Source organism: Phoca vitulina, unplaced genomic scaffold (assembly GCF_004348235.1).
Source record: "Phoca vitulina isolate PV1807 unplaced genomic scaffold, GSC_HSeal_1.0 scaffold10, whole genome shotgun sequence".
Lineage (NCBI taxonomy): Eukaryota > Metazoa > Chordata > Mammalia > Carnivora > Phocidae > Phoca > Phoca vitulina.
The window spans coordinates 50248531-50271624 of record NW_022589713.1 but is presented as its reverse complement, the minus strand read 5'-3'; the positions used below and the strand labels follow the sequence as shown (position 1 = coordinate 50271624).

At 43.2% G+C, this 23094-nt stretch overlaps 1 protein-coding gene and 1 pseudogene across 1 annotated transcript; one reads left to right on the top strand and one right to left on the bottom strand.

Moving 5' to 3' along the window:
* The first annotated feature begins 1174 nt into the window (after positions 1-1174).
* LOC116634871 lies at positions 1175-2547 on the top strand (annotated as a pseudogene).
* A 7132-nt stretch (positions 2548-9679) lies between these two features.
* Positions 9680-10762, bottom strand: CCR4 (C-C motif chemokine receptor 4). The gene has a single exon (XM_032408338.1). The coding sequence runs from the start codon at positions 10760-10762 to the stop codon at positions 9680-9682; it is 1083 nt and encodes a 360-aa protein (XP_032264229.1).
* Positions 10763-23094: the final 12332 nt, after the last annotated feature.

The window sequence follows — 23094 nt, the reverse complement described above, 5'->3', positions numbered from 1 at the left end:
GGGATCATGACCTGAGCCAAAGGCAGCTGCTTAACCGGCTGAGCCACCCAGGCGCCCTGTTATGAACATTCTTGAGTAAGTCTTTAAGATTTTAAGGCTGAGGTCTTCATTTCACTTGAGTAAATACCTGGGTATAGAATCCCTGGATCACAGAGTAGGTATACGTTCAACTTTACAAAGAACTGTCAATCTATTTCCCAAAGTGGCTTTTGTACAGAACCATCTTTTAAATTTATTACATGTTATCTGTCATCTCAGTAAGTTTCAGAAGACAGGAAGACCCCCCCAAACTGTGAACTTTTGCTGCACCTCAATTAGAAGTCTTCCCAGTGAATAACTCAGCAATTCTGTGACCCTCAATAAGTTTTCAAGGCACACTGAAATGTGCCCTAATGTGCCCGTTCCCTCATAAGCTCACTCTTTGTCCACTGCACAAACCCTCTCTAACTCCTCCTCAGTTATTCCCCCACGAGGAGCCCAGCTGGACCACAAAATGCATCACCTGATCCACTGTTCACTTTGTTTACATGTGATATTTTCATGGTAATGTCATCAAAATTACGAGGAATCCCTCTAACCAAGGCCACCACGGAGAGGAAGCTGTATGGTGCACGATGATGGAGACGTTGTTCCTGCCTAGCTGGGCTCCAATTATAGTCTCGTTTATCTCCTGTGAGATCAAAAAAAGCAAACATTCTGCAGGCTCCTAGTGCTATCTCGTACACATCTCCCACCATGAACTCGGCTACACACTGATCTCTCTGAAGGCCGGCGTCATATCAGGATGAGCATCCACCTGCTCACCTCACCTGTGAGCCCCCTTTTTTAGACTATCTCTCTGTGGTTCATTAGTCAATTTCCATAATCACGAAGATCTCCTTTTTTTTCTTTTCTAAAATGGAAATATTTCTATTGTTTTGGCAGATTATGAAAGTAATCCATGTTTGTTTAAAGAAATAAAGAAGCCTGGAATGTATAAAGCATCATTCTTCCTTCTATGAAATGGCTAACATCAGTAATAGTTCGATAAATCCGGAAAAAAATTATTTTTAATGACTAACATTTTGGGGGTTAAGTTTAAGGTTTATCCTTCCAGGTTTTTAGAATGTTGTTAATAGTTCTCATAGAGAGTCTTATGATGGTAATCACCTGATCCCCCAATGCCTCCACCACCATGGCCAAGGAGCTCTCCACAGCCACATCCCACACCAAAGATGATTTTTACTACCCTGTCAGGAGGTGCTCAAAACGCCCATGAGGACCCAGCCTGACTGCAATGAGAGAAAGCGGAATACATTGTCTCCTCTGTCGTGGAAGTGTGACTAGAAGAGAGAGAGGCCTTAGACCTTGAAATTATCATGAGGAAGTTTTCCGGTAGGTGCAGATGCTGTGTAAAACAGATTAAATTCTACCACATGAGGGGCGCCTGGGTGGCTCAGTCGTTAAGCGTCTGCCTTCGGCTCAGGTCATGATCCCAGGGTCCTGGGATTGAACCCCGCATGGGGCTCCCTGCTCGGCAGGAAGCCTGCTTCTCCCTCTCCCACTCCCCCTGCTTGTGATCCCTCTCTCGCTATGTTTCTCTCTGTCAAATAAATAAATAAAATCTTAAAAAAAAAAAATTCTACCACATGAGACATCATTACAAATCTTGTAAGAAGTATCAAGATGAATATGGTGTTTTCTCTATCATTCCAAAATTTCAGATCTCTCAATATTCAGTAGGGAACAGTAATAGGAGTGAAAGATCTACATCTGATAATACAAAAACTTATAAAGAGAATAAAAGTTCTTTTTTTTTTTTTAAGTAGGCTCCATGCCCAACATGGGCCTTGAACTTGTGACTTTTGAGATCAAGAGTTGCATGATCAAATGACTGAGTCAGCCAGGCGCCCCTAATGAGTTTTTTGTTGTTGTTGTTGTTGTTTTAAGCAGGCTCTACATGGAGCCCAACACAGGCTTGAACTCAACCCTGAGATCAAGACCTGAGCCAAAAGCAAGAGTCCGACGTTTAACCAACTGAGCCACCCAGGCGCCCCAAGAACACAAGTTCTGGGCATCCCACCTTTAAGGGTCCCTTTTGTCAAGAATCACACTTTACCAGACAGCGTTTACTGGATTGCTGTAACTGTGATCACCTATTCCAGATCACTCCTGTGATGTGTCCTATTTGTGTGTCTCTTCCTTGGGGAGATCCTAGCCAGATTACTAAAAATTTTGTTAGTTGGGGTGCCCAGGTGGCTCAGTCAGTTAAGCATCCAACTCTTGATTTCGGCTGAGGTCATGCTCTCAGGGTCCTGGGATAGAGACCCGCCTCGGGCTCTGCGCTCAGCAAAGAATCTGCTTATTCCCCTCCCTCTGCTCCTCCCCCTGCTCACATTCTTTCTCTCTCTCTCTCTTTCAGATAAATAAATGAATAAAATCTTTTTTAAAAATTCATTAAAAATTTTGTTAGTCATCTATCAAAGATGTCAGTTTGATTATGGAGAATTTGTGAATCCTCAGCTAGATAAGGAAAGCTAATATCAAACTTTTCAAGTAAACATCTGAAGGCTATAGACATCTCAGCGTCTTTGTACCTACAAGTACTGTCTTTAAGGGGAAAACCACATGAAGTCACCTTTCAATAACACAATGTGTCTATTAGTAATTCAGTCTAAAAAATAAAATAAAATGCTGTTAATACGTCATGGACATTTCTGCATGATAATAGGTATCTAGCTGGAAAGCATTCTTTTTAATAGCATCACATTCCATAGTATGGATACACAGTAATTAATTATTTTTTTATTATTAAATATTTCAACCATATAGAAAAGTACTGAGAATAATGGCATAAACAGGGTGCCTGGGTGGCTCAGTTGGTTAAGCGACTGCCTTCAGCTCAGGTCATGATCCTGGAGTCCCTGGATCGAGTCCCACATCGGGCTCCCTGCTCGGCAGGGAGTCTGCTTCTCCCTCTGACCCTCCCCCCTCTCATGTGTTCTCTCTCATTCTCTCTCTCTCAAATAAATAAATAAAATCTTTAAAAAAAAAAAAATAATGGCATAAACATGCATGTGCCACTTAGTTATTAGAGAAAATGTTCAACTGCATATAAACATTTTCCCCAGTTTGTTATTTGTCTTCTGATTTCTCTTTTGGTGATGTTTGTGTTATGCATATTTTTATATTCACATAGTTGAATTTATTAATCTTTTCTTTAAGGCTTCTGAATTTGAGAAAGGCCTTGCCCATGCCGAAATTATGAGGAAATTCTCCTGTTTTTCCTATTAGAACTTTTATTGTTCAACTTTTACATTTAAATATATTTTTGAGGTTTAACCATGTACAGTGTGATGTAAGAATCAAGCTTAATTTTTTTCCTCAGATGATAGTCCATTTGGCTCACTCCTTAAATAAGAAATTTATTGTATCCCCCACTTGATTTAAAATGCCATCTTTAATATATGCTAAATTCCCATGTATGTTTTGATCTAATACTAGATTTCTCATTCTGTTCCACTCAATTTTCTGGTCCATTGCCGTACTATTTTAATTAACTAATTAATTTAATATACATAGTAATTTATAATATAGACATCCTTATTGCTCTTCTTTTCAGAGTGTTCATTTTTTGTTCATTTTCACAGAAGCTTTTAAATCAGTGTATGTAGTTCTTTTTAAAGAACCACTGATGTGTCTTGAAGAATAACATTGGATTTAATCATTTAACTTAGGAAGATCTGACGTTTTTATAACGTTGAGTCTTCTTGCAAAAGAGCATCTAGGCCTTTTCATCCACATCATTTTGGTGTTCAGCAATAGTGCTTTAAAGTGGGGGTTTTTCATATATTTATATCTATTTCCTATATATTTCATATGTATAATATGTATCTTTTTTTTTTTTTTTAAGATTTTGTTTATTTATTTGACAGAGAGATAGACAGCGAGAAAGCGAACACAAGCAGGGGGAGTGGGAGAGGGTGAAGCAGGCTTCCCGCGGAGCAGGGAGCCCGATGCGGGGCTCGATCCCAGGACCCTGGGACCGTGACCTGAGCCGAAGGCAGACACTTAACGACTGAGCCACCCAGGCGCCTCTATAATATGTATCTTAATTAGGATTTTTTTTTCTATTCTCTTTTAAAATGCAGGTCTGGTTTTCCATCACATCTTCTAACTAGTAGTTATTTGTAAATATAAATATAATTGAATTTTATGTATTAGCACTTTCCCCTATTAACTCACTTAATTATCTTGTTATTCATAATAGTTCTTTCCGGTGATTCTCTTGAGTTTTCCAGTTATTCAATACTATCATTACAACTAGAGATACTTTGTCTTTTCTTTTCCAATCTTAGAACAGTTTTAAGTTTACAAAAAATCACGAAGAAAGTACAAACAGTTCCCATGCACCCCACATGCAATTTCCTGCATGGTGTGTTATATTTAATGAACCAATATTGATACATTATTATTAACTAATGCCCATACTTTATTCAGATTTCCTTAGTTTTTAGCTAATGTCCTTTTCCGTTCCAGAACTAATTCATTTAGTTGTCTTCTCTCTTTAGGCTCCTCTTGCCTGTGACAATTTCTTAGACTTTCCTTGTTTTTGATGACATTCAGTTTTGAAAGGTACTGTGCAGGTATTTTGTCAACTTGCCCCCTTTTCCACTTTTTATACGACTGATTTCTTTCTCTTAGAGCATGGAGCTAGCATATTCAGTATGATGTTTGGTAGAAGTGATAGCAGGCTTTCTTTTCTTCTGTTTTTAGCTGGACTACCTCTGGAGTGCCCCAGGAAGCATTTTGAGCTGAGGTTGATATATTGGGTCATGGTAATAAAATATTATATTCCTACACTTCATCCTATCCTGATGATAGTGTTATTTTTCTTAGTGACTAGCTTTGGGTTGTTAAGCATGTTTGTGTCAGCAGCTCCTGATCTTCATGGTGCACCCCTCCCTCAGGAAACAGGTGTTTGCAGGCTGTATGAAGTCTGTCCCGCCGCCCCTCGGACTGCCCTTTTCTTCACCTTCTCCCCCATAATTCTTGCCTGAGAGTGGCTGCTTTTAGTAGCTCTTACATATATTTTGAAGTCTGAGAAACTATCTCTCTCCGAGTTTGACTGAAAATGGAGTTTGTGGGGCACCTGGCTGGCTCAGTCGGTAGAACATGTGACTCTTGATCTCAGGGTCATGAGTTCGAGCCCCACCCTGGGTGTGGAGCCTACTTAAAAAGAATTTTTAAAAATGGAGTTTGTGGGCTTTTTAATTCATTCTTCTTGCTGTTATTTTATAGGTCCTAGAGAAGGCGAAAATGCAGACTTCTGCAATTGTGCTCATAGCAAAAGTTTTAATGAAGTAATTTTTGACCCAAAGAACACCCACTGATTTCTGGAACTAGGAGGCAATTCAATCAATCTTTGAACTCTGTCACACAAAGTTTTATTAGAAACATAGTGGGGATTTTGGAGAGAAGACTGCTGAACTTTGTGTAGTGAAATAGAAACTTGAATTGCCAGTATAGAGGGCTTAATTAAGAGATAAGGAAATTCACTCATTCACTAGAAAATAATTGAACAACTGCTTTGTGCTAGGCATTTTGCCAGGCAGTTAGGTAGTGGTTACCGTTGGAGTTAGTTTAATTCATGATTAGAATATTATTCCCCCTGAACCTCAGTTTCTTGGGGTAAACCCAACCTTATCTACTTTACAATGAAGCTCAATTGAGTTTCAGTATATGAAAACACTTGGTGGATTTCTGCTTTTCTGAAAGGGGAATTTGGAGCCATTATAAGCTTTTAAGGAGTAAAGTATTGTGACCACAAAAAATGGGTGGAGCTTGTGTCTGGTTCATTTGAGTCCAGGAAGTCACTGATGGGTACGGAATATAGGATGTCAGGAGGCTATAGCACAAGCAAAGGTGGAGATGGTCCATGACCACAACAGTAGTGGAAAGGGAGATGCCTCTGGGAGTGAGGCAGGCAAATTATGGGGGCAAAGGTGCAATTGACAAACGGAAGCATAAGAACCAAGAGTCAGACGGGGTTGATGGCCAGGGAGCAATGAATGAAGGACATCCCCGGGGCAGAGATTATGCCTTTTCATTTCCCCACACCTGGGGGTCAATTTCCATTTGTATTAGGGGCTCACTTGCCCCTGTGTGATCCTGAAGTCCTCGTTGTAGACTGGGGTTCCTGAAAACAGCCTCTGAGACTCTGAGATTAGCATACGGCAGATTGAATGGGGAGTCGTCCTGGGAACAACATCTATGAGGGCGTGAAGGAAGCAAGACTGAACAACAGGAAAAATTGCATTAGCATGTGGCCGCAACAGATGCCCCAGCTAATCGTACAGGGTGCTTGGAATTGGAAGGGCCTGTCAGAGTTGTCCCAAATTAAGGCAAGAGGGCAAGTATTTATTTTGCTGCTGCCTCCCACCCCCCACATATTCTCTTTTAACTACCCAAACCACTCCTCCCCCAACCCCCCGCCGACCACACAGTATGCTCTTAACACCACTTGCCTTTCCATCAGCCTCGAATGTCCTTCCCCCCTTCTGTTCATCAAAATCACGGTCCTGGGGTGCCTGGGTGGCTCAGATGGCTAAGTGTCTGCCTTCAGCTCAGGTCATGATCCCAGGGTCCTGGGATCGAGCCCCGCATCAGGCTTCCTGCTCCGCGGGAAGCCTGCTTCTCCCTTTCCCACTCCCCCTACTTGTGTTCCCTCTTTCGCTGTGTCTCTCTCTGTCAAATAAATAAATAAAATCTTTAAAAAAAAAACAAAATTACGGTCCTTTTAAAAGCTAATTGTATGCTGAAATTGGAAATTGAACCCATTTCTCCTTCCCCGGAAGTCCCAAAGCATTGTGTTTGTTGCTCTGTTGTCCTATCTGTCCTGCTTGCATTCGAGTTGATCTAGTGTTTGTGTTTTCCCTTTAGCAGATTGTAAATTCCACAAGCTTCCTCCTTTATCCTATTAGTCTCTCCGTAACCCGGCATCCTGCTTAGCACAAAATAGACATTCAACCAACTGGAACTAATTGCAGCCAATGTTCCAAACTATGAAGAGAGTTTCTCAAGGAAAATCTCCCGAAGGGTCTGAAGACCATTTGCCAACACCCAGTATTTTTTTCTTCTCCCAGAAAGAAGATGACATGTATTTATTCGGTAGAATTTGAGTGCCTACTATGGGACAGATACTCACAGGGCTATTGCCCAGGGTTCTTGAGATAAACTTCACAGGCTATCAAACTAATCATTTAAAAACGTGCAATTCAGCGGCACGTAGTATGTTCACGGTGTTGCGTAACCACCACGACTGTTGTTCTTAAACAAACTGCACCGAGTCTGCGTTCCCCAGAAGCTGGGCATGTTGCCAAGAGGAAGGGATGGGTCCAGTTGTGTGGAAATCGCGCTGGCTTGTTTTCACGTTTCTGGTGCTGAATGGGAAGACACTTTCTTGTCAGTGTTCTGAGAGTGTCATGTCGGGGTGTCACTGGAGCTTCCAAATTCCCCATCCTGAGGGAATCCGCCCAAGCTCTGGGACAAGGGAAGGCCTGAGGGTCTTGAGGTGATGGATGACCCCCCTCAGGACGAGGGACGGCAGCGGGCAGACTGCACCCCACCCTGTCTACCACTGTGTGCTCAGAGGGACAAAGGGACAGTGAAACCCCTTCAGTCCATCTGTCTTTCGGGGCCCTAAAATTTCCCTCTTGCTGTGATTAAATGAATACCATTACAAGCTCTGTCAGGGAATAATCATCTTTCTTTCCATCACCCTGGAATATATTCCGCTTTACAGATGAGGGAAAACTGAGGCTGAAAGTAATGTGTTCAGGTTCACACGGGAGTGCAGAGCTAGGATTTGCAGGCCGGGTGGGGCAGGCCACACGAAGGGAGGTTTTCTGGGGAAACCGCCCGTGAACACAGCCTAGCCCTCCCTGCCATGCATCCCAGCCTCCTGGCCACTGCTGCCCACGGCGCCACCCCCCCGCCCCACGTGGCTGCCTAGACAGGTTGCCCTCTGGTTCCTCCCGCTGCCAGCCCAGTGCACCACACCCACATCAGCTGGCATCCGCAGCCCCGTCAGGAAACCGAACACAGGGCGCCTGGGTGGCTCAGTCGGTTAAGCGTTTGCCTTGGGCTCCGGTGATGATCCTGGGTGGTGAGATCGAGTCCCACGACCAGCTCCCTGCTCAGCGGGGAATCTGTTTCTCCCTCTCCCTCTGCTCATGCTATCTCTCGCAAATAAATAAATAAATAAATAAATAAATAAATAAATAAAAGGAAACCAAATACAAACAGGATCAGGAAAAAAGGCTCTGTGGGACTATATACAAGTTTATTTTTGTCTATAAAGGCAACATCCACTTACCCTTCTAAAATCACTTCTCTGAAAACCAACTTTCTGGAAATGCGTCCTTTATAAATGTAGAGCATGTAATAATGTGTAAATTTACAGAAGCATTTGAACAGATAACTCAGTTAATAGTTTGCAAGACAGGTTTTTCTGGGGGGAGGGATTACAGGTCTCTCCCGACTTGATTAAAGTCTCTACTTAATTCTGATTAATTAAGGCTGGAAGAACAGAAATTTATTTTAATGGTGTCAAACAATTAATTACATGATTATGACTTGTAAGAAATGACTGAAATTTTGAGTCATCCAACAGTTAAAAAGGAGGCCAATATTTTAAAAGACAGGATGACATTTTTCACAACTTCATAATTTTTTGATGGTCCAGTTTATGCCACATCAGTAATAACCATTAGTTGATTATTCTTGCCTCGCTTGATGGCAGGCACTTCAAACTTATTAAGGAAGCATTGTCATACTTTATTAGCCCTCGTTATTTTTAGTTTTGAAGGTTCTGTTTGTACACGAATAAGAGACCCTAAATAAATGTATCTGCACCTACATATTATTTGTGAAATTTGAATATTCATCTGTTATAATTAAAACAAAACATGCTCACAAGCATATGAAAGTGTGTTTGAATCTCCACAAATGTGTTTGGATCTTTTAATGCCTTGTATTTCACGTTTGGAAATCAGACCACGCTAATGCCTTCACATCCTTATACTTGTAATCAGCATCAAAAGTTTGGCTTCCATTAACAAATCATCCTTTAAAATAAAAGACTCAAGATCCAGGTTCATTACTTCGCTATTTGTTTCTGAGTACACCTGGCTTCCGGGAATATACCATGCTTCGGATATATTATTAGAAAAACCCTAGGACGGCATGCCAAAGTTTTCTGTATTGTTCCACAAAAGCTAGAAGTTCATTAAAAGGGCCCATTTTTCACAGCGAGCAGCAAGGAGTAGCAATTGATTGCACCAGTCAATCCTCCACAGTTCCTCCTGGAGAACGGCATCAGTTCGAGTTAGAAGGGAATGAATGGTCCTTCCCTTACAGGATTATGGATAGCCTCACTGAAATGCTGCTTAGCGCTCTCCTTCGGTTTACTCATCCCTGCAGGCAGGCCATGAGAGAGGAGGGCTGCCGCAGCCCCACTGAGCTCTTCCTGCACTGAACTCGCCTGTGGCAAGAGGAAAAGCTGACTGCGGGGTGAGAAGCCCGCGCTTGGCTGTGGATGTAAGTCTCCTTCCCGCCACTTGCTCAGGAACTCTTACTATAATACAATTTTAAGCTCTTGACACGGGACGCTCGACTCCGTCTTTTGCCTCTTCGTTTTCTACAGAGCATCATGGAGATCGTGATCCCCGGTGGACTGCGTGTAGGACGAGCTGGGAGTGTCAGGCGGGTAGAGTTGGAGGACCCTGCAATATTGGCAGAGCATGAACGGCCCCCTGCAGGTTTTAAAGAGCTGTACGATGTACTTGCGGAATTTCTCCCCTAGGAAAAAGTAGATGACTGGATTGAGGCAGCAGTGGACGAAAGCCAGGGTCTCTGTGGCCTGAATGGCATAGTCCAGGTGCCTTTCAAAGGTGCAATCCTGAAGGACCTGCAGTTCCACCAGTGTGTCCAGGAAGAGCACCACATTGTAAGGTGCCCAGAACCCCAGGAAGAGGGCCACCACAGCAAAGACCATCCTCACCGCCTTGCTCTTCTTCTCGTTTTTGCAGTGCTGCAATGTCCTGATGATCATGGAGTAGCAGAACAGCATGGTGCCCAAGGGAACCACCAGTCCAAGAATGTTGATCTCCAGGGAGCTCAGCACCTTCCACCTCGTGGACTTGAGAGAGTACTTGGTTTTGCAGTAGGTATGGTTGCGCTCAGTATAACAGGTGCTGAATAAAAGGCCTGGAAGGGAGGCCAGGACAGCCACGGACCACGTGGCCAAGCTGGTGATGACCCCATAAGTCAGGGTCCTCGCTCTCAAGGAAAACACCGCATGCACAATTGCCAGGTATCTGTCGATGCTCATGAGCATGATGAAGAAGATGCCACTGTAAAAGCCCACCAAGTACATCCAGGAAATAATCTTGCAGAGACCTAGTCCGAAAACCCACTGGTCTGCAGCATAGTAGCCCCAGAAAGGGAGGGAGAGCACGAAGAGCAGGTCCGAGATGGCAAGGTTGAGCAGGTACACGTCCGTCATGGACTTGAGCCTCTTGTACTTGAACAGGACCACAACCACCACAGAATTTCCAAGGAGACCAAACAGAAAGACCAGGGAGTAGAGAGGGGGCAGGAAGAGCTCCCCAAACGCCTTGATGCCTTCTTTGGTGCAAGGCTTGGGGATGTTTTCGTAGAGATAGTAATTGCTGTAGACGCTTTCATCCAGGGTGGTGTCCGCTATATCCGTGGGGTTCATTGTCAAATCTACCAGCACCTTGACTCAGGTCTGAGCCCAACCAGAAGCTAACGAGGGGAAGAGCAAACAAGATTTCTGTAAGAACAAAACCAAATCAAAGTGGTGCTGAATACAGAGCATAGTTGCTTAATATTTTGCCCCGGATCATCACACACCCTTCCCAACCTTCCCAAGTTGAAGGGCTCCATTCCCCACAGGGCAGTGCAGCCAAATGGAAGGACGCTGCCCTTGGGAGTTTAGCAGATTCCACGTTCCAGCTCTGCCCCTCTTCTATCCCTCTGAGGGGAGCTTCCGTTCTCTCATTTGTAAGTGGGGACAGAAAAACCTCCTTCTTGAGGAGGTTTTTTCAAGGATGCATTTCTAAATAGTAGTCTGCAGTTACTGAATCATTTGCAGGCCAGTTGAGATTTCCAACAGTCCTACACCCAGAACCACCTTTGTGACATAAGAGCAAAAGAAAAAACAAAAAGATGAAAAATCTACGCATGTTTCCCCTTCAGATTATAGCTCCCAAAATTCACGAATTGCTTAGACAATCATTGGGCTAGAAGGTTCGTCACCTGCCTTTATATAAAAATTCTAATTCCTCCTGCAACCTTGACACATAGATTTCAAAGTACGTTCCCTGGTATTGTGCATTGAATCCTAATTCCATGCTCCTGTCCCCCACCACCCTCCCAACAAAAATCGGGCGCTCTAAGCCAAGCAAGCATACCGAACCGTGGTGTAGATGACTCATGAAAGCTTCCGAGAGGTTAAATGAGGCCACACAGCTATATGCAGAACTTTTCTTTGGGCCCCAAGTCCCGGTAGGGGCTGGTTGGGTGGTAGGGGACTCTGATCTATGGTGTTTGCTGGTTTCTGTGGTGCAGATATTTCCACCATGGCAAAATTCCAGCTACCAACCACCTCACAAAATTCCTGAATCTTAGCAGTCCTGAGTTGGTGCAAGTTGTCTCTGGCACACACCTCCGGGTCCCCTGTTCATTCTAGAACACCATCTTAGATGGGAACATGCCTGGCCTTCCAGGCTCCTTCTGGGCCAGTCTGATGCTAAGGCCCTTCTGAAGGCGGCAGCACTCAGATCATTTTGCAGCACTCAGATGGTAACTTGAGGGAACTTTTTGGTCTTTTCATCAAAACTGCATGCAAAAATCAGTCCTGTGCACGGAATCCCATCACAGAGGGAATTAGCCTGACAGACCTCGAAAAGGCACATCAGAGCCAGAAATGAAATCCCTCTATCTCCCAACCACCCTCATTTCCTATCTAAATGGGCAGGTGAAGAGGTTAAAACCTTCTTAAAGTTAAAACCTTCTTAAACCTTCCCATGTTCACGTGTGAATCAGAGCAATTCAGGGATGAAGGGCTTTCTGACTCGAAGCTACTTCCTCTTGCTTCCTTCTTAATGGCAGCCTGTGTTCCTTATTACAATACTGTTTGGTAATTCACATCTCCTCCCTACCACCCTCACCACCACAAGCCCAAACACTCAAACGACAAACTATGTTTGGTTTCTCAAGAGAGAGATTTGGATCTCCTCCTGCAAACAGATAACTGAAGACCTGGGGCATTGCAGAGCCCCTGAAACAATGTTGTAAAATGATTATCAATTCTAGTTAAATAAATAACAATCCTAGTCTCTCTCCACCATTTTGCTTGTGAAAGGTTAAGGAATAGACGAAGCTGAGGAGTTAAGAAATTATCAGGAGAACAAAAAAAGGAAACACAGCTGGTAAGTGGTGGGAATCAGCCTTATTTGCTTTCTTGGCCTGGGAATCTTGATAGAAGCAAGAAGCAGAAAAATGTGGATGTTTGATAAAAAAATTATCTGTGTATTCTGAGCATGTGGACTTGGGCCAGAGGTGCGCAGGGAGAGAGCCCTGCGTCTACGAATGCCCCTCAGACGAGGGCTCGGAGGATGTGAGTAGAAGTAGATGGTGTGTGAGCTCCAAGACAAGAGCCCGCTGGGAGCCCCACAGTGCCCGAGATGCCTGAGTGTTGGGACTGGGTGGGCGGCGGGCCAGCTTACAGCACTTCCAAAGTCCACACACCTGTCCAGTGTCTAGAGAGCAGTGTGTGGCCTGAGGCCCTGGGAATGGCCCCGTCCCCACTTACCTTGCTTTTCTGACAGTGGTTCTGAGGAAGGTCTGTGAGCCAGTGCCAGGCTTGCTCGAGAAGCACAGCGCTAAGAAAGACAGGTGCCTTTGAAGGGCGCGTGGCTTCCTGTGAGCACCAGCTCTATCCCTCACCCATCTATGCTGAGTTCAAGTGGGTTTTTTTGATAGAAGTAAGAAGCAGAAAACGAGTGACTCAGAGTCACTCATTTCCCCAAACTGAAAGCTAGGAAGGTTTGCTCTCTCCTAGATTAAAGAGGAAAATGAAGTAAGTTTTCTTTTAAAAGAGAAACTTCTGGATTTTTAAACATTTATTTGCTGGATTTTTAATGTAAAAAATTGCCTTTGGCCGGCTACCTGCAGTAGAAATGATCTTTATGTTCTGGATCAGTGGGCCGTCCGTTGTTTGCCTCCGGAGGTCGTGCAGTGGTGGGCAACCACGATGTGCCATATCCTCCAACAAGTGGGATCTGAGGAGGCCAGAGGGGGAGGCCAGACACATGCAGGAGAAAGGGTAACCAGAGGGGAGAAACGCGGATGTGAATGTGTGTGTCCAGGAGGGAATCGGAGGGCTTTAGTCAACCACGTTCAATAACTGGGTGTAACGTGGCATCCGACAACCTAGCTTCAAGCCCCCTTTGCAACAGGAAGACCCCTCCCCACAGCCCTCTACCTGGAAATCGTGGGGCTCCCACTGACAGTGATCGTGGCCGAGTCCCTCTGAGTTCACGTGGCAGTCACAGCCAAGCGGCGGACAGCAGTCCTATCTTCTGTCGGTCACCGCCTCAGCTTCTGCCGGCTTCCAGACGTCTTCCCTCTACTGTCTACAGTTGCTTAGCTCTCCAGTTCGGCTTAAAAGACCCACAAAGGTCATTTTCCCTAAGGAGTTTGCAGGAAAAGGAATGAAAAAACTGAGCCAGAGCCACGTTTATCACCCTTTGCTCATTATTACCTCTCCCAAAGAGTCTTTTCAGTTATTTTTTTTCTTAAATCACCTCCCCATGAAATCTTAATACTGTTTATGATGTGGTATGTGTATATCAGTGCTTTATACATAAAAAGAGAAGGGTTTTTTTTTTCACCCCCCAAAACCAATTTTTGCCTCCTTGAGGGCAATGCTGCCTTTAGTAAGAAGGCATGAGTTAGAGTCGTGGGTCCCCAGGGGTTCTTTGGCCCCAGGGCTCATGGATGAAATCTGGAGACACTTTCTCTGGGGATGGGAGGAGCTGCTTCTGGCTTCTAACGGGAAGAGGCCAGGAATGCTGCTAAAATCCTACAGGGCAGTGGACAGCCCTCCATGACAAAGAGTGCTCCCACCCAGAATGTCAACAGAGCTGAGGCTGAGAGACCTGAGCTGGGGCAGCCATCCCCAGCGTGTAGCTGGGGAACCAGATTCACAGATACCCTGAGAAAAAGAAATGAAGATCTGCGGTCAAATCAGTACGGGGAACTCTGGGCTTGGGTTCAGGTTAAACACCGCTCCAGACTGCAGCAGTCTTGGGGCTTTCCAATGCCAATATCACTGTGAACTCTGGAAGCAGATATAGAATAAAAAAGTCCCTAACATATTTGGCCAGTGAATCTATGCCCGTTACACAGGGTAATTTATAGAATTAACATATTTTTAGGTTCTGCCACCCTCTTTCTCTTCAACAGAGTGGCCAGGTAAGGTTTGGTGAAGGCAGCCTTGCAGCAGATGCAGAAATGCAGATCCTCGTGAAGACCCCAATGGGCAACACCATCACCCCTGAGGTCGAGCCCAGTGACATCATCAAGAATGGAAAGCCAAAATCCAAGACAAAGAGGGCATCCTGCCTGACCAGCAGCATCTATTTTTGCAAGCAAATGGCTGGACTACAATATCCAGAAAGAGTGAACCCTGCCCTTGGTGCTTCACCTGCGGGGTGGCCTCATCGAGCCTCCCCTCCATAAGCTGGCCCAGAAATACAACGGCGACAAGATGATCTGCCACAATGCTCCCTGCACCCCCACTCTGTCACCTGCCATGAGAAGTGCAGCCACACCAACAAACTGTGCCCCAAGAAGGTCAAATAGGGCCCGTTTGACAGAAGGGTGGCCTCCTGCCCAAGGCCCAAGGCCCTAGGGCTTCAATAAAATCTCCCTTTCATTGACTATAGCAGTAAAAAAAACCCACAAAAACTCCCTGTTTTTAGAAATGCGGAGCCTGAGGAAGCTTCTATCATGGAATACCAGGCCTTGAGGGACAAGTTAGAGAGCTGGGGGCACAGCTGGGAGCTGGGAAAGCCCTGGTCTAGCCCATCTGAGCACAGCGCCTAAGCCTCCGTGGACCTGGCTTTGGGGTGTTAGGGTTCTAGAACATGTGATAGCCAGAGGTCCCAATGATCATGTGTTATCATTGGTCACTGTGGGTCTGGAGAAGTTCCCTTGAAAGGCAGTTAATGCTCCCTCGACTGAAGCTGCCTGCATGAGAAGCATCGCCGGGTCCGAGTGAGGGAGAACATGAGAACATGAGTTCCAGCATCTGTGTTGGTTGACGGCACCGGCCTTGAGGCCTGCTCCGTCTGGCTTTGGATCCCAGTGCCACCACTTCACAGCTATGTGAACCTCAGTCTTCTCATCTGCAAAAGGGGTGCTACTGCATGAGGACATTGAGAGGACCGGCGAGCTAATGTTGGTGCCCGATCACTAGTGCTGAAGATCAGTAGCGCCGACAACATGCACAGTACTAGCCTTCTCTCATGAAGTAGCTGAGCTTGGCGGGTGGCCCGTAGCCACAGCGAGGAATCTGGGAGATACCTGGATGCCGACTCAGTGCGCCACATTCCACTTCTGAGTTAGTGAAGAGCACATTTCAGGTTTCCAAGTTGCAACGGTTATTGTCCTGGAGAAAGTCAGTCTTCAGGTTTGCAAAGTCGTAACGTTAACTGTCCTGGAGAAACACTAAATAGGTTCTCCCTCCAGTAGGGGTTTCAAAACTAAACAATACTCCCCCCCAAAAAAAGATCACATATTTACTAATGTCTGTTTCATAGATGGGGAAATAGGAACCTAGAAGGGGACAGGGTATGCTCAGGGCAGCACAGCCTGAGACGCAGTCGGGGCTAACACGTACGCTCTGACATTTGCAGACACTATCTTCCACTGGGCTGAGAAACTCAAACCAGACCAGAGAGGAGCAGACCAGCAAAATACACTCAGGGCAAACCCTCCCCTGAGGCAAGGTGGTGTGCTGCCCAGCCCAGCGGCCAACAGGAAGGAAAGCCGTAACATAAGCCTACAGCGCCCTCTGGTGTACCAAACCTTATATCAACACCAAAAACGCTAAAGTATATTCCCCAGGCCATGCATGCCACACCAACCCACAGGAACCAGCCTGGGTGGCCCTGGAAGCCACTCCCAACGCCTTCAGGAGGAGCTCCACGGGACTCAGCTGCACAGCAGTGGTAGTAAAGCATCAAAGATTTTGGAGCGCCTGGGTGGCTCAGTTAAGTATCTGACTTTGGCTCAGGTCATGATTTAGGGGTCCTGGGATGGAGCCCCATGGCCGGGCTCCCTGCTCAGAGGGGAGTTGGCTTCTTCTCCCTCTTCCTCTCCCTCTGCCCCTCCACCTCCCACTCATACTCTCTCTCTAATAAATAAATAAAATCTTAAAAAAAAAAGAAAGCATCAAAGATCTGGAGTTCAGACCTGTTTACTTTCATTTATTGAGAGAAGGCTGCCAGGCAGAACCACCCAGGGCATCGTACCCAGCGACTGAGCAACAGTAAGCTGGAGCTAGAGGGGGCAGCTTATGTTTGACAAGCAGGGAGAGGTTAGTTTTCATAGGTTCTCTGTTGATTGCTAATTTGGATAATTTGAGGTCTTGGGGCAGAGGAACTGTCCCTAGCTCTCTGGTATCTGGTCCCAGGGTGATTAGGGCTGGTAGACAGTAGCCCCAGAGCAGAGATGCTGATAAGGAAGTGACTGCTCAAAAAGGGGAACTGATCGGCCTCTAGCCAGGGCCTCAAAATTGGATCAAGAAAGCACTTGAAAAAACAAATAAGCCATTTTACGAGGGAGGTTTGATTACACAGACAAAACTGGTAAGGAAATAGAAAATTGCAAACAATTAAATTAGAAATTGATTTTTAAAGAGATAAATAAAACTCCCTGCACATTTAAAAATTAAAAAACACATTTTCATGTAACCTGGACAAAGAAAATATCATAATGGAATATAGAAAACACTTGTAACTGAATGATAATAAACTATCACTTATTCAAAATTATGGTAGGCAGCTGACATGGTCCTGAGAGGGTAATTTAGCCCTTAAATGTTTATATCGGAAGAGAAGAAAGGATGAGAACTGTTCAACTAGAAAAAAAAACAGTAGAAAAAGGAATTGTAGAATAAAGTCAAAAATGGTATAAGGAAATAAACAATAAGCAGAAATTAAACAAAATTTGAAAGTAAAATAGACCCATTACAGTATCTGAAAACACAAAATTGACAAACCTCTAGGAAGATAGGTAAAGAAAAAAAAAAGGAAGCAATCTTGGAACATAAAGGGAGATATAAATACAGAGCAGAGATTTGAAAGATAAGAAACAGGAGCACCTGCGTGGCTCAGTGGGTTGAGCAGCCGACTCTTGATTCCGGCTCAGGTCCTGATCCCAAGGTCCTGGGATCAAGCCCTGCATCAGGCTCAGTGCTCAGTGCAGAGTCTGCTTAAAATTCTCTTTCTTCCTCTACCCTTCCCTCTCCCTCTACCCCTACCGCTACTCGCTCTCTCTCTTTCTAAAATAAATTAAATAAAAATTTAAAAAGAAGGATAAGAGGGTGCAGCTGGGTGGTTCAGTGGGTTAAGCGTCTGCCTTCAGCTCACATCATGATCTCAGTGTCCTGGGATTGAGCCTCACATCAGGGAGCCTGCTTCTCCCTCTCCCTCTGCCTGCCGCTCCCCCTGCTTGTACTCTCTCTCTGTCAAATAAGTAAATAAAATCTTTTTTAAAAAAAGATAAGAAACATTATGAATGATTGCATCACAATAAATTTGAAAACTTAGATAAAATGGATAAATTACTAGAAAGCATATTTGCCAAAATTGACCCAAAAATAAATACAAAATCTGACTTATAATCTTTTTAAAAATTGAATCAGTACTTTAAATGCTTTGCACAAAAACAAAGTAAAAAAAAAATTCAGGACAGATGGACTTACAGGAAAATTCTACCAAACCTGCAATGTATGTATTTCTAATCTCATACACCTTTTTTACCCAGAATTACAAAAAAAGAATACTCCTAAACTCACTTTATGAAGTTAGTATAACCAAACTGTATGAAAAAAATAAAATTATTCAGTTTCACTCCTGAATATATTGATGCAAATATCCTATATAAAATACTAACAAACCAAACACTAAAACTGGCCAAATTAGTTCATTTCAGAAATGCAAAGTTGGTTTGATATTGTAGACTCTATTAATGCAAATCACCACACTAACAAAATAAAAGAGAAGAGCCACTGACATAAAAAGAGCATTGAATAAGTAGAACAATATTCATGATTTGGGGAAAAAAAACACACCATAGGACATTAAGAACAGAAGGGAACTTTTTAAAATTGATAAAGGTATCTGCATAGAAAATCTCTGAAAAACAATGTTTAACTGTAAATAGCAAAAGCCATTCCTTTCAAAATCAGGACCATGACTAGAAATGCCCACCAGCACCAGTTCTATCAGAGCTGGTAGAAAAAGACAAGATTTTAAAATAAAAGATATAATGAATGCAACAAAGTTGCAGGATACAAAATCAATACACAAAAATCAGTTGCATTTCTACATACTAACAATGGATAATCTAAAAAAACTTAAGAAAACAATTCCATTTACAATAACATCAAGAAGAATAAAATACTGATAATAAACTTAATCTAGCAGGTCAAAGACTTGGATTCTAAAAACTATAAAATGTTGCTGAAAGTAATTAAAGAAGACACAAATAAATGGAAAGCCATCCCATGTTCATGGATTGAAAGACTAAATAATCAGATGTTGAATTACCCAATCAATCTACACATTTAATGTTATCCCTATCAAAACTCCAAAAGTGTATTTTGCAGAAATAGAAAAAAAAGCATCTTGGGGCACCTGGGTGGCTCAGTCAGTTAAGAGTCCGACTCTTGATTTCAGCTCAGCTCATGATCTCAGGGTTGTGAAATCGAGCCCTGCATCACACTCTGTGCTGGGTGTGAAGCCTGCTTAAGATTCTCTCTCTCTCTGCCCCTCCCTCCTCTAGTAAGTAAATAGATAGATGGATAGATAGATAATTAATAATTTTAAAAAATCCCCCATCCTAAAATTCATATGGAACCTAAGGAACCCGGAAGTGGTCAATCTTGAAAAAGAAGAACAAAGTTGGAGGTCTCACACTTCCTGATTTTAAAACTTATTATAAAGCTACAGTAATCAAAACAGTGTGATACCAGCATAAAGGCAGACCTGTAGACCAATGAACTGGAACAGAGAGCCCAGAAATAAATCCTCACATATATGGTCAAATAATTTTCAAAAAGGGTGCGAGATCATTCCATAAAGAAAGGACAAGTCTTTTCAACCAATGGTTCTAGGAAAACTGGATATCCTGGTGCAGAAGAATAAAGCTGGATCCTTAGCTTCACCACATACAAAAATTGACTCAAAATAGATCAAAGACCTAAATATAAAAGCTAAAACTATAAAATTCATAGAAGAAAACATAGTGGAAAGGCTTCATGACAACGGATCTGACAGTGATTTCTTGAAGATGACATCAAAGACTCAGGTAACAAAAATAAAAATAGATTAAAGACTATACCAAAATATAAAACTTCTGTGCATCAAAGGACACAATCAACAGAGGGAAAAAGCAATCTACAGAATGGGAGAAGCTATTTGCAAGTTATACATCTGATAAGAAGTAATATCCAAAACATATAAAGAACTCCTACAACTCAACAACAGAAAAAATAATCTGATTGGTGGTACTGGTACAAGGATAGAAAATAGAAACAGAATAAAGTATCCAGAAATGAACTTCAGTGACTGTCCCAGAGACAGACTAAATATGTTTTTTATTATTTAAAAAATCTCCAGTAATGTCCTACTCCCCAGAAACCTTATGTGTGAAACCCCATGTGTGAAATCAACCACCTCCCCCCCAAGACACTAACATAACAATATAACTAGAGATACTACTAATAGGTTAAAACCCAGAGGAGAGCTGTCACCTCCAAATGCCCCCAAGAGATACTTCATCACCCAAGATTACAATTCTTCAGGGCGGAGGCGCCTGGGTGGCTCAGTCAGTTGAGTGCCCGACTCTTGGTTTGGGCTCAGGTCATGATTTCAGGGTTGTGGGATCGAGCCCCACATGAAGCCCTGTATCGGGCTCCAGCTCGGGTACGGAGCCTGCTTAAGATTCTCTTTCTCTCCCTCTTCTCCTCTACCCCGCTCAAAAAAAATTTTTTTAATTTAAAAATTAAAAAAATAAACAATTCTTCAGGGCATATTCTCTGCACCACCTCCCACCCCACAAACTGACACACACACAAACCACCAAATTCTGTCTCCGGAATAACCAATTCCCTTCTTCTACCTTTCAGTCAGTCCTGGCTGAGGTTCTTCCTCCTGAACTCAATGTTCTATCCCTCCTTCGTTATACACAATTGGAGACACAAAATATATAAACACAGGTTTGTATATTTTTAAAGTATAAACAATGTTAATGGTCTCATTTTACATATGAGGGGGATGGTAAGTGAAAGAGAGTAACAGAGACACAGTTACCATGGCCTTGGAGAAGCTGACAGGATGAGTTACCATGAGGAAGGAAGTGGGGAAAAAAATCATTCCTGCAGCCCTAAGAATCCTTAGGTGGGACCTGGGGAGGCAGGACGTGGCTGTGGAGACTGGGAAACAGGCTGCTGAGGGGCATCATGCTCTGTCGCTGCCATCTCTTTTTGGTCTAGGGGAAAAAGAAAAACAAACAAGAAAACTGTCAGAAAATAATAGCACCACAATGACCCAAATAATGGGGCCTCAGAGTGCAAAACCCAGGCTTGCAACAAAGGAAAATGAGACTGTTAGGAAGCAACCCTGGGCCATGTTCCTTTAGGGTTACTCCCTCCTCACTGCTCCCAGGGGTCAAACGCTATCTCTCCCATCCCTGAGAAAGAGATAGCCCTTTCCTCACTCTCCCCCAGGCTCCTCCAGCCCTGCCACTTCCCTGACACTCCCACATCAACACTCAGGCCCAGAATCTGCTCAAATGTTAGCCCCACAGGGCTCAGGGTTGGGATGTACTAAGCCTCCCTGAGTGCCAGAAGTCCATGTGGAGAGGGAGATGAAATAGGAATGGCTGAGCATTTACCTTACATCCACATGGCCACCGTGGTTCTCTCGTGCCATAATATTTGAGGACATTCCAAGATAAGTAACACTTCCTATGAAATTACATTTAATCATAAAACCTTTTTCACATAATTCTAATGGTACTGAAAAATGGTAGTTTAATTTAGAACAAAATGACATTTTTCGTTCTCTGAAAATATCTATAGCTTTATATAATAACATATGATATATAATATATGTGTGTAAACGTGTGTATGTGTACCTATGTATACACACACTCATGAGTGCAAAGACTACTTATGTGAGCAATATTTACACCTACACAAGAAGCTGAGGGAATAAGCTCATGTCATAAAATGTATCCACAGTGCAACAGTACATCCCAATCACAAAACTCCTCACCATCATCTTTTTGGGATCTGGGCTCATTTTCCTGTATGAGGCATGCGTGCATTGTTAACAATTTCGAGATAATAATATTTCTTTGAGTCTTTTGGCTTTTTAAAAGGAGAAAATAAGGAGAGAGGTTATGAATGACTGAATGCTGATAAATGACCCCTCTTGCATATAATTGAGAAGTGGGATCAATTTGGTCAAGGTTTAGTCTAAGCTGAATTATGAAAATTAAGAAAATGTGAAATCGTCCACATTTTATTACCTAATATCAAAATATCACTATATTAGTTTTCTGTTGCTGCTGTAACAAATTATCACAAACTAAAAAATCCTAACTGAATAAAACAAGAAAAATTGTATAATTTGGAAGATAAGTAAATATGAGATAGAATTAAAATGTTGTTCAAAAATAAAATATAAACTACCAGGAGCTCTCTCCTTCGCTCTGCCATTGTGGTGTGTGCAGCTGACTATTCCTTGCCATGTCTTTTCACTAGACCTTCAGGATCAAGGGATTCCTGGCCAAGAAACAAAAACAAAATTGTCCCATTCCCCAGGGGATTCAGATGAAAACTGGTAATAAAATCAGGTACAACTCGGAGAGGAGGCACTGGAGAAGAACCAAGATGGGTCTATAAAGGATCGCACATGAGATGGCGCACATATTTATGCTGCATGAAGGTCACATGTTCATATCCTATCACTCTGTAAACATCACTACTACCTGAACAATAGACATGTTTTATTGGGGAAATGACTTTTCTCTACTAGCCTTCTGCTCTAGTATGTTGGTTCAGTAATAAACGTGAGAACTTTTGTTTGAAAAAATAAATAAATAATAAATAAAATAAAACAAAGAGGAGAATGGTCAGAACTAAAGTGTTCCACATTTTTAAAGTCCTATATTAAAACTTTATTAGTAAACTTTGTAGTTTAAATTTTAAGGGAAAACTCTAAAAGGATAGAATATAACTTTTTAGGGCGCCTGGGTGGCTCAGTTGGTTAAGCGACTGCCTTCGGCTCAGGTCATGATCCTGGAGTCCCTGGATCGAGTCCCGCATCGGGCTCCCTGCTCGGCAGGGAGTCTGCTTCTCCCTCTGACCCTCCCCCCTCTCATGTGCTCTCTCTCTCTCTCTCATTCTCTCTGTCTCAAATAAATAAATAAATAAAAATCTAAAAAAAAAAAAAAAAAAGAATATAACTTTTTAAATAGAAGAAAAAATATAAAGAATAAAAGTGTCTCAATTTGGGACGCCTGGGTGGCTGAGTCAGTTAAGCGTCTGCCTTTAGCTCAGGTCATGATCCCAGGGTCCTGGGATCGAGCCCCACGTCGGCCTCCCTGCTCAGTAGGAGGCCTGCTTCTCCCTCTGCCTGCCGCTCTCCCTGCTTGTGCTCTCTCTGTCTGATAAATAAATAAATAAATAAATAAATAAATAAATAAATAAAATCTTTAAAAGAAAAA